This window comes from Abramis brama, assembly GCF_963993115.1.
Source record: "Abramis brama genome assembly, chromosome: 17".
In the NCBI taxonomy this organism is placed as follows: Eukaryota; Metazoa; Chordata; class Actinopteri; order Cypriniformes; family Leuciscidae; genus Abramis; species Abramis brama.
In genome coordinates, this window is record NC_139979.1 from 149760 (window position 1) to 162500 (window position 12741).

At 45.9% G+C, this 12741-nt stretch overlaps 1 protein-coding gene across 2 annotated transcripts in view; it reads right to left on the reverse strand.

The window, feature by feature from the left end:
- Window positions 1–12741, reverse strand: part of vps13b (vacuolar protein sorting 13 homolog B) — a 175204-nt gene that overhangs the window by 67285 nt on the left and 95178 nt on the right. The window contains exons 27-30 of one of the 2 annotated variants that reach the window (XM_084089596.1): window positions 10028–10142; window positions 3570–3693; window positions 1114–1519; window positions 922–1039 (exon numbers count right to left, since the gene is read on the reverse strand). In XM_084089596.1, coding sequence (XP_083945722.1) covers window positions 922–1039; window positions 1114–1519; window positions 3570–3693; window positions 10028–10142 — 763 coding nt within the window. Of the gene's footprint in view, window positions 1–921; window positions 1040–1113; window positions 1520–3569; window positions 3694–9745; window positions 9804–10027; window positions 10143–12741 lie in introns of both variants that reach the window. The other variant, XM_084089597.1, reaches the window with a different exon arrangement.

A 12741-nucleotide genomic window follows, 5' to 3' on the forward strand; every position in this document is an offset into this window, starting at 1 on the left:
AATAATTAACCCTAACCCTAGTTAACCATAACCAACCCACTCGTTCCAACATCCACCATCTATTCTGCACTTCCATTAGAAATGCTTCACTCTTGAAAGAATAAATTCTTGAAATGTAAATTCCAAGAGATGTGTGTGTGTGTGTGTATGTGTGTGTAAAAGTGTGAATTTAAGTGTTGTGGTTGTGATTCTCACAGTGGGAGCATCTTAGAATAGCATCAGAGAGACCACAACTATTCTCTCTCTCACACACACACAGTCACACACACACACACACACACACTCTCTCTCTCTCTCTCTCTCTCTCTCTCTCACACACACACATTCACACAGACAGACAGATACAGTGTTAGGATTCAGATTGTTTTGTGTGGGTTTGGTTGTTTTGTTTCTCTTTGAAGGTTTGATTGGTGATTGGGGCGTGGTCTAAGCACACTTGAATCCTGTCTTGGCTCCTATTTAAGGAACGCAGTGCGGTTGGTCGGGACGCTGCTAAGTTGTTGCTTGAGCAGTTTGCCAGATCGGTGCTTCAGTTTAGAAAATGTTACTTTTGGTTCACAACCATGCACTTGTCCTGTCAACATTCCATAGTTACACATCCATTCACTTGCATTTCATACTGGCTGATATTTCTGATGACTGACGGTTCGATTATGCTATTTTGTTAATTTAGAAGTAATAAAATCTTTCTTTTGAGCTTATTCTTCTGTGCCGTCTCCCCTTAATGTCACATCGTTGTGCCAGCTGTGACATACAGACAGACAGGCAGCCAGCGAGACAGGCAGCCAGCGAGACAGACAGACAGAGAGACAGACAGACAGATAAACACGGACAGACAGATGATACAGAGAGATAGACAGACAGACAGACAGACAGACAAATGATACAGAGAGACAGATGATAGAGAGATAGCAGACTCACTGGTAGATATCTTTGCGCAGTACGGAGCGCGGCAGTGGATTATCAGCCTGAGGAGCGACGCTCACAGATCCAATCTTCAACACAACTGTGTCTTCCTTCCTGTGCTTCATCTGTGAATCTGAACACAAACACAGATCATCATCATCAGTGTGTGAGTATGTGAGTGTGAGTGTGTGATAGAGTGAGACTCACGTGTGCTGCTGGTCGTGTCCTCCAGAGGGCAGAACACCCGGATCACGCTGGTGTTGAGGTAGATGAGCGGGAGGCTGCTGGAGGACAGCGAGTGTCCCGTCATCGGGTGTCCGGCAGAGACGCTCTCTCTAACAGGACGCAGTGGCGGGGGGGTGGACACATGGAAGACCTGCGCCAGCCTCACCAGCAGGGGGCAGGACAGCACCAGGTCGAAGGGTTGCGCCGTGAGCAGGATCTCGTGCAGGTACTGCGGCGACCCGTCGGTCCCGTCCTCGCTCAGCCTCTGGGACACTCGCTCCTGCCGCGCTGTCAGCTTGTGCCGCACGTTCCGGGTCACGGCCTGCGTGTAGGTCACTGAGAGGAACCCGTGCTGCTGGTGCGAGACCTCCAGAGCCTTCGCCGCCGTCTGCCGCACACCAGAGGTCAGAGGTCAGTCGCGGTTCAGGCTCGAGCAATCAACACTCAACAGCTACAATCACACAAACTCAAAGCAGCATAAGAACAGAGTGAGCTGAGACTGAGCGACATCAGTGTGTAATCAGAGAGAGACACGACTGCAGCGCTGCCAGAAACTCTTCACAAACTCAACCGGCTCATGAGTTGATGAAGCTTGAATTCATTCAGTCATAACCCTCTTTAAACAAATACACTATATTGCCAAAAGTTTTGGGACGTCTGCCTTTACATGCACATGAACTTTAATGACATCCCATTCTTAATCCGTAGGGTTTAATATGGAGTTGCTCCACCCTTTTGCAGCTATAACAGCTACAACTCTTCTGGGAAGGCTTTCCTCAAGGTTTAGGAGTGTGTTTATGGGAATGTTCGACCATTCTTCTAGAAGTGCATTTGTGAGGTCAGACACTGATGTTGGACGAGAAGGTCTGGCTCTCAGTCTCCACTCTAATTCATCCCAAAGCTGTTCTATCGGGTTGAGCTCAGGACTCTGTACAGGCCAGTCCAGTTCCTCCACACCAAACTCCTCATCCATGTCTTTATGGTCCTGCTCTGTGCACTGGAGCGCAGTCATGCTGGAACAGGAACATCCCCAAACTCTTCCCACAAAGTTGGGAGCATGAAATTGTCCAAAATGTCTTGGTCTGCTGAAGCATTAAGAGTTCCTTTCACTGGAACTAAGGGGCCAACCCCTGAAAAACAACCCCACACCATAACCCCCCCTCCACCAAACTTTACACTTGGCACAATGCAGTCAGGCAAGTACCGTTCTCCTGGCAACCGCCAAACCCAGACTTGTCCATCAGACTGGCAGACAGAGAAGCGTGATATGCCATATGGAAACCCATTCCATGAAGCTCTACGCACTGTTCTTGAGCTAATCTGAAGGCCACAGAAGTTTGGAGGTCTGTAGCTGTTGACTCTGCAGAAAGTTGGCTACTTCTGCGCACTGTGAGCTTCCTCATGCACTCTGGGATTTATGTGGCTGAGTTGCTGTTGTTCCCAATTGCTTCCACTTTGTTATAACACCACTTTATCACAGTACAGATAATATGTTGTCGGGATAATTCCGGTTTGCGTGGCTACGCAGACGCGAAAAAAAAAAAAAAGTAAAGAAGGACTACACGCCTGCGCACATATATATTCAAACGTGCATACCTTGATGTATACCTTGGTCTGAACACGTAATGCGCATGTGCACAAGTTTGCGTTTTTGAGGTTTGCGCAGAGATAACGGATAATCGTTTGCACCTTCTAACCTATTTCAGGGAGTGTGTTCTCGAGACACCAGGCACTGTTTTGTGCGGATGGGCGGCCGGAGCGCGTTAAGGGTTTTCCTGTTAGAACGGTGTTATGAAGGTGACTTGACACTAACAGTTGACTGTGGAATATTTAAAAGTGAAGAAATTTCACGAATGGACTTATTGCACAGGAGGCCTTGGTGATTGATTTCATACAACTGTGGCCATGGAAGTGATTGGAACACCTGAATTCAATTATTTGAAGGGGTGTCCCAATATTTTTGGCAATATAGTGTGTTTTAAACAATTGTACATGTTGAACTGAAGTGTCTGAGACTTTAGCACAGCACTGTATCTGATATGTGATGGATGTCCTAGAAAGAAACTATGGTTGTGTCCCAAATGACAAACTCAACCGTCTAGTGCTCTAAAAGGTAATTTTGTCATCCAGCATCGGATTGATCAACGACTCAAATATGCTAAACTGAATCTCATGAACCAATGAGGTCTGATCTCACGTCACATGTGTGACTTGAGCTTCTGTTTATGTTCAACGATTAAACTTTATATGTAAAAAAAGCCTAAATTAAATGTGCTGATCATATAAAGCGAGCGTGTCTCTACAGAAGATTAGCAGGAGTGTTGCTGGCGGAGCGGCAGAAGAAGCATCTAGAAGCAGTGTGTGTGTGTGAATCAGAAGCAGTGTGTGTGTGAATCAGAGGCAGTGTGTGTGTGTGAATCAGAGGCAGCGGCTCTTACAGGTGGACAGAAGCTGAAATGGCTGAAATGCTCCTGCTTGCTGAGCGGTCGCAGCAAAACCGTGCGTCTGTTCAGCTTTTCAGTGCAAGAGAGGACGACCCCACCACACGAGCTCTCTTCAGCACTGCACACACACCAGAGGAACACAACACAGAAACACAGGCAGAAGTCAGAGTTATGATTGGCTGGCTGCTTGATTGGAAGCTGGTGAAAAGGATTCTGGGAGCAGAGAGAAGAGAAATCACCACAGGACTGAACACAAGAGAACACACTCTTTCACACACACACACACACACACACACACACACACACACACACACACACACACACACACACACACACACACACACACACACACACACACACACACACACACACACACACACACTCTGTCCAACATCAGGACCAATCGAAACACTGTAGCGTCTCACGGCTCTGATCAGAAACACAGCGAGAATACTGATATTGATTCCCTGGTTTTAATCAACCTTCATCCTGATAAACCGATATTAATTCTTAAATCTCCAAGAATCAATCTTTTAGTCTTTGCTGTTTTCAGTTGAACAAAACTTCTCTAAACATCATTATCTGTAGCTCCTGCCATTCCATAATCACAGTAATCTTTGTGCTTTGATACTTTTGATATGAAACAAAGTCTCATCTTTCAAATTCTGTCAGTTTCATCAGTAAATTCAGTCAGTGAATGTGTGTGTGTGTGTGTGTGTCTGTGTGTTTAATGAGTGTGACAGATGAACTGATCATCTCTTCCTCTTTACTACTAGTTACAGCAGCAAATAAACATCTATGAACATCAGAAGGAATGTTGAAAGATTCAGAACAACTTCCTGAAATCAATCATGTCTGATGTAATCCATCAATCAGTGTTTCAACCACGGAAACACGTCAGTAAAACCAATAATGTCACGTAACGTCACATTTAAAGCCATTCAATGACCATAAAAATAACTTTAGAGAGTAGCGTTCTGATACATATATGCACTAGATTACATATTCAATATTTTATTATGTTTAGATAAATCCATTTATGACAGCCACTGTTTAAAGGTGCAATGTGTGATATTTCTGAGGATCTACTGACAGAAATGCAATATAAGACCCATAACTATGTTTTCAGTGGTGTATAAAGACCTTACTTAACCCTCTGGGGACCAAGGTGTTTTTGGGGCCCTTGAGATGTTCTGACATGCCCTGACATTTGTGCTTTTTTCAGTTATTTATAAACATGTTAATGGCAAAGGTGTAAATTCACTCTATATAGCACAAACAGGGCTACCATAATATGTGAGCATCATGTATGTATGTTTGTATTTTTAAGAGAATAATGTTTATGCGTGGTTATTGAAAAAAATAAAAATGAAAGTTGCTGAAATAAGACCACAAAACACATACTAAATATATGTCCACAAGACTTTTGACTAATGGATGTTGTCGCTTCGAGTTCTGGCTTCAAAATTATGTGAAAATAGTCTTGCTTTATCGTTCACATAAAACAATACATTGATTTAAATTGTGTAAAACAGGTTTTGCTTGGAAAGCCAATATGCGAGGGGGGCGTGAACGAGGAGTGGTTTACACATGAGAATACAATGTCCCACCCACTCTGCATAATGAGCCATTCATTCAGGTGTGACACTGACTGAGCCACAATGCAAGGACAAAAGATATATTTAGAAGAAGACTTATATTGACCATTTAAGATTTTGCTTACATCTATCTTGTAAATATCTTTTGCTATTTTATTAAAAAGTAGGGCTGGGTAAAAAATATCGATTTCTCGATTTTAATCGATTCTCATTTTTACGAAACAATATCGATTCTTAAATCCCAAGAATCGATTAGTCATCCTGTTTTCAGTTGATGAATTAATGGAACATTGATGCGCGCATCCCATCCAATAAATCGCAATAATCTTTGTGCTTTGTTATTATTGATATGAAACAAAGTCTCAGATTTCAAATTACGTCCATTTTCTTACGAAATTCAAAAACATAATTACCGTTTTGGCGCTGTGGCGTGAGATCGCTCTGGCTCAGCTCTAGAGAAGCACATGATCTTCTCTTGCCTTAATAAAACCAGTTACAGCGAGAAATAAACACGAATGAGCATCTGAAAGTGTGTTAAGAGATAGAGTACAACTTATCGAAGTACGTATCATTCACATGGAATCGCTCAATCAGTGTTTCAACCGTGGAAAGACGTTAGTAAACAATGTCATGTAACGTCACATTTACCTCAGAAAAACCATATCCAGTGACCATAAACTCGTTAGTCAGCTGGAAAAATTAACTCTAGAGAGGAGCATTTTGCTAAATATATGCACCATATTACATAATCATTATTTATAATTCAATATTTAATGCATGTTTGAATAAATCTGGAAAGTTTTTATGACAGCCACCATTTAAATTTTTATATTTTCATATAACTTTATTATTATAAAAATAAATAAAAGTGTATTTTAAGTGTTTGTATACAAATCAGTTAATTTTTACCCTTCAATATTATAGTAGGCTAATGAAGCCTATAGGCTACAACTGACTCCCATAGTTTACAATAATTTTTTTCCCTTTTATTTTCCAGTTTTCCTTGAGAAAATTTACAATGTATTGTACCTGATATCCAAAATAATCGATATTGAATCGAATCGTAATCGAAATCGAATCGCAAGCTTGTGAATCGAAATCGAATCGAATTGTGAAATCTGTGTCAATACCCAGCCCTATTAAAAAGGTTACAATTACAACAATAATTACAATTTCAACAATATTTCAAGTGTACTCTTTCTTTGTAAAAAAAATTATTATAGGCCTACATTTTATCATATGTTTTGCTATTTTATTAAAAAGGTTACAATTACAACAATGATTACAATTTCAACAATATTTCAAGTGTACTCTTTCTTTGTAAAAAAAAAAAGATTATAGGCCTACATTTTATCATATGTATTCATTAGTTTGAATATAGCCAACATTGGAACATCTAACATCTTAGTTGATGACTTTATTTTTGACAAAAAATAGTATATATATATATTTGATGTGGCAGTATATTCTACAGTAAAAACTGTACCCAAATCTAGTCAACAAAATGTTGTCTTTCATATTTCGCCTGACTGTAACATTGTTTTTATGAAATATTAGGGCATATAAATGTTAATTTGCAGTTTAATATGTTGCTTATACAGACATTTTATTTCAACATATTTCAGTCGATTTTTACTCATCTCAGTATAGCCAAGCATTTTAGTTGATTAAAGCGGTTTATTCTTTCACACACAGACACGCGATTCATATTTAGGTCAAACAGGCAAACATTCTGTTTCAAACAGGCAAACATTCATTCGCGGTATTCAAACGCAAATTCTGAGAACCTGAAGGGTACATATCTTTACAAATATGTACCCTTCATTCATCTCACAGAAACGCGATTACATAGGCCTACACTAACGTTATTCCATAACGTTATTCCACATTAACACTTGAGAAAAGATAACTTAGCCTACCTCACTCCTCAGCGGGATCTATTGTTCACTGTTTGTTATGTAGGCTATATTATGCATCACTCGCTGCGCGCTGTGTTTACAGCTGATGGGCGTTTCACAGGACTGAAATGGTTCTCAGAATTTGCGTTTGAATACCGCACGCTCTCCGGGGCAAGGCCACATTACATTTGAATGAGCTCTAATGAGCTCAACTGGAATCGCTCTCTTTTAATACAGATTTCACAAGCTGAGAATATTTGTTTTTTATAAAAATTACTTCATTTAAAAGATGCGATCTCAAGCTTGATGCCCGTGGGTATGTTTGCCTGTTTGACTGAATTTTCGCGGAGTTACAGATCATTTTCGAACGCGTTTCAAATTGGAGTTCACTGACAGAGAGAGTGCAGAACTCGCATCATGTTAATTTTTCTTTATTTGGCAAAAAGCAAAACACTTTATTTTTATTGTGAGTACACAGAAAAAAAATAGAAACTGAACAGGATCGATTGATGTATAACACGAAAATGAAAGATCAAAATTAACAGAGCATTGTGAACTTAATTTAGATTGCTAAAAAAAACCCGAGCAAAACGCGCGGGCGCGTTTTTGGTCCCCAAAGGGTTAATAAGTCGTTATGTTTTTATTACCTTAGAATGAGTCATTTATATCTACATAACCGCGGGCACCCCCCTTCTATGAAGGTCGACATATTGTGACGTCATGTTTCTACCGTAGCCGACAGCGAACAAACAGCGCTACAGAGCGCGTTTCGGTTTCGTCACTAACTTTAATGAGAAGCAGCAGAATACTCAGGTTGTCCCTGACTCTGCAAACGTGGAGAAAAACATGCTGTCTGAACGACGCCTCGGACATCGTAACGTTAGCTATTTCCCCTTACCTAGCTGCTTTGATGCTCTTATCCATAGCTCTTATCTTATACTAACTAGCATGGAAACAGGCTATGGTAAAGTCAGTGAATAAAAGACTAACACAATGATGAACAAGTAAAAATAACAATTGCAATAACATGTGGTTTTACTGAATAATTAAGTAAATATAATTTAATATAAAATATAATATAAAGAAACCTCATTGCTTGACTTGCTACTCTCTGCTGACTCAGACGACGACATCTTCCGATCCTATGTCGGCCACCGTAGCTTCTCATTCGAGTTTGGAATTTGAAGGATAGGCAGCGAGTGACTAGCTGTTTGCAATTCGCAAATCTCACCACTAGATGCCGCTAAAAATCACACACTGCATCTTTAAGTGTTTATACTTCAACAATGAATTGGAGTAGAAACATAAATATATCATATAAAAACTGCCTTACGTGACATGAAATTGTTTATATACAACTAAGTTTTAATTTGATTGCTGATTATTATATCTAAAAATAAATAGCAATAAAAGTTGGGCTCTGTTGTTAACTTTAACCTTTAATATTACAGTAATGTACAGACACGTTTCCCTTCATAGTTTACAGCATCGGTTGAGAGATTATTTTCCTTAAGGCGAGACACAGCAGGAAAAAACATCAGGTTTTTTTTCACTGGTCAATTTTGAGATTTTGGGATATTTGTCTTCAATAACATCTTCTTTCAGACTTGTGGTGAAAAAAAGTCTGAAATAAACATTTAGGTCTTTATTTTACTACACTTTGTCTGTTTGCGTCTGTAGATTTCTCATAAATTCAACAAAAGATGGCGTTGTAAATCATCGCTCCGCGATCGCTGTCTGCTCCCTGTCATCACACACACCGCTAGAAAGCTCTCTCTCTCCTGTACAATGCTGTCGGACCCAAATATGGTAATTTACTTTATATCAGCAACCAATCGTGAAAGTAAAAGGGGGGATTTAACTCTAAATGCACAATCTCATTGGCTGATATAAATCTTTAAAGCCCGTTTTCTCAAAATTACTTTTTTCTCATACTCCAAGTCCGAAATCTCCACTTTAGTAGCACCGATATACACCAAACTTTCTAGTCTTGTACCTAGTTATATTATGACATTTAGACATTTACAGAGGGATTTGTAAAAATATTATTCCTAGCCTGATTTATATAACATTGTATTCCACAAAACAGGGCGAAAATCTATTTTTAGTATATTCTGTATATTCTGATTTACAGGATAACAAAAGTAGATATCCATAAATCCCTCTATCATTTTTTTTCATCTAATATGTGAACACAATGAAAAAAGAATTTTGAACCTGGCTTTATCCAATACTCAGACATTAAATTACAGAAAACTTGTTATACATTTTTTCTCATCTTGAAGTAGGTAATCAACTGGGAAAGTTTCATGGTGATATCTGCTAGTTACAATTTTTACCCTGTTCACCTGTAGTGTCTCGCCTTAAGAAATATTCCCAAATGAACCAGCAGTGCATCATGGGAGTGTTATCTGCGAGGACTGCATGTTTTTGGATCAGTGTGTGAAATGGAGATTGCGGTGTAATCATCTCTGATGTGGGACAGCGAGCAGCTGTGTGTGTGTGTGAGCTCAGAGTAAAGCTGTGTGTGTGTGCAAGCTCAGGTTAAAGCTGCGTGTGTGTGTGTGAGCGAGCTCAGAGTAAAGCTGTGTGTGTGTGTGTGTGTGTGAGCGAGCTCAGAGTGAAGCTGTGTGTGTGTGAGCTCAGGTTAAAGCACCGGCGCTGCAGGTCTCACCACAGGCGACTCCTTGCACTGCAGGATCACTCCGTCACAGAGCCAACCCTCAGCAGGCCTACAACACACACAACACACACACACACAACACACACACACTCTGGGTGAAGACACCGCTGGCACTGTACAGAGAGACGACTCGCTGATCCACACGCTTCTCTCTGCTCCCAAACACATCATAATACACCAGTGAGTGTGTGTGTGTGTGTGTGTGTGTGAGTGTGAGTGTGAGTGTGTGTGTGTGTGTGTGTGAGTGAGTGTGTGTGTGTGTGTTCCACTCACCTGCTTCTGTAGTGATCTATGTGGAAGCTTCCCACTTTACACTTCACCTTTGTATAAACGTCCTGAACATCCACAGATGCGCTCAAGTCTTCCATCTCTGCCATCACACACAGCTCTGAAACACACACACAGAGTGTATTTACTGCATATGCACTGATGAGTCAGAACATTATGATCAGTCACAGGTGAAGTGAAGAGAGCGGCCGCGAGAGAGCAGGACGAGGGCCGCGAGAGAGCGGGACGAGGACGAGGGCCGTGAGGACGAGGGGCGCAAGAGAGCGGGACGAGGGCCGCGAGGAAGAGGGGCGTGAGAGAGCGGGACGGGGACGAGGACGAGGGCCGCGAGAGAGTGGGACGAGGACGAGGGCCGCAAGGAAGAGGGGCGTTAGAGAGCGGGACGAGGAGCGTGAGAGAGTGGGACGAGAACGGGGGCCGTGAGAGAGCGGGACGAGGGCCGCGAGGAAGAGGGGCGTGAGAGAGCGGGACGGGGACGAGGACGAGGGCCGCGAGAGAGTGGGACGAGGACGAGGACCGCAAGGAAGAGGGGCGTTAGAGAACGGGACGAGGGCCGCGAGAGAGCGGGACGAGGAAGAGGGCCGTGATAAAGCAGGACGAGGAAGAGGGCCGTGATAGAGCGGGACGAGGATGAGGGCCACGAGATAGCGGGATGAGGAGCGTGAGAGAGCGGGACGAGGAAGAGGGCCGTAATAGAGCGGGACGAGGAAGAGGGCCGTGATAGAGTGGGATGAGGAAGAGGGCCGTGAGAGAGCGGGACGAGGAAGAGGGCTGTGAGAGAGCGGGACGAGGAAGAGGGCCGTGAGAGAGCTGGACGAGGACGAGGGCCACGAGAGAGCGGGATGAGGAAGAGGGCCGTAATAGAGCGGGACGAGGAAGAGGGCCGTGATAGAGCGGGACGAGGACGGGGGCCGTGAGAGAGCGGGACGAGGAAGAGGGCTGTGAGAGAGCGGGATGAGGAAGAGGGCCGTGAGAGAGCTGGACGAGGACGAGGGCCACGAGAGAGCGGGATGAGGACGAGGAGCGTGAGAGAGCGGGACGAGGACGGGGGCCGTGAGAGAGTGGGACGAGGACGAGGGGCGTGAGAGAGCGGGATGAGGACGAGGGCCGCAAGGAAGAGGGGCATTAGAGAGCGGGACGAGGATGAGGGCCGCAAGAGAGCGGGACGAGGACGAGGGGCGCGAGAGAGCGGGACGAGGGGCGCGAGAGAGCGGGAGAGCGGGACGAGGACGAGGGGCGCGAGAGAGCGGGACGAGGACGAGGGGCGCGAGAGAGCGGGATGAGGAAGAGGGCCGTGAGAGAGCTGGACGAGGACGAGGGCCGCGAGAGAGCGGGATGAGGACGAGGAGCATGAGAGAGCGGGACGAGGACGAGGGCCGCGAGAGAGCGGGACGAGGACGAGGGCCGTGAGAGAGCGGGCGCGAGGACGAGGGGCGTGAGAGAGCGGGACGAGGAAGAGGGCCGTGAGAGAGCGGGACGAGGAAGAGGGCCGTGAGAGAGCGGGACGAGGACGAGGGGCGTGAGAGAGCGGGACGAGGACAAGGGCCGTGAGAGAGCGGGCGCGAGGACGAGGGGCGTGAGAGAGCGGGACGAGGGCCATGAGGAAGAGGGGCATGGGTTAGGGTTAGGGTTAGAGAGCCCCGTGAGAGAGTGGGACGAGGACGAGGGCCGCAAGGAAGAGGGGCGTTAGAGAGCGGGACGAGGAGCGTGAGAGAGCGGGACGAGGGCCACGAGGAAGAGGGGCGTGAGAGAGCGGGACGGGGACGAGGACGAGGGCCGCGAGAGAGTGGGACGAGGACGAGGGCCGCAAGGAAGAGGGGCGTTAGAGAACGGGACGAGGGCTGCGAGAGAGCGGGACGAGGAAGAGGGCCGTGATAGAGCGGGACGAGGAAGAGGGCCGTGATAGAGCGGGACGAGGACGAGGGCCACGAGATAGCGGGATGAGGAGGAGGAGCGTGAGAGAGCGGGACGAGGAAGAGGGCCGTGATAGAGCGGGACGAGGAAGAGGGCCGTGATAGAGCGGGACGAGGAAGAGGGCCGTGAGAGAGCGGGACGAGGACGGGGGCCGTGAGAGAGCGGGACGAGGAAGAGGGCTGTGAGAGAGCGGGACGAGGAAGAGGGCCGTGAGAGAGCTGGACGAGGACGAGGGCCACGAGAGAGCGGGATGAGGACGAGGAGCGTGAGAGAGCGGGACGAGGACGGGGGCCGTGAGAGAGCGGGACGAGGGGCGTGAGAGAGCGGGATGAGGACGAGGGCCGCAAGGAAGAGGGGCATTAGAGAGCGGGACGAGGACGAGGGCCACAATAGAGCGGGACGAGGACGAGGGGCGCGAGAGAGCGGGATGAGGAAGAGGGCCGTGAGAGAGCTGGACGAGGACGAGGGCCACGAGAGAGCGGGATGAGGACGAGGAGCGTGAGAGAGCGGGACGAGGACGAGGGGCGTGAGAGAGCGGGACGAGGACGAGGGCCACAAGAGAGTGGGATGAGGACGAGGGGCGTGAGAGAGCGGGACGAGGACAAGGGCCGTGAGAGAGCGGGCGCGAGGACGAGGGCCGTGAGGAAGAGGGGCATGGGTTAGGGTTAGGGTTAGAGAGCCCCGTTAGAGAGTGGGGAGAGAGCGGGACGTGGAAGAGGGCCGTGAGAGAGCGGGACGAGGACGAGGGCCATGAGAGAGCGGGATGAGGACGAGGGGCGTGAGAG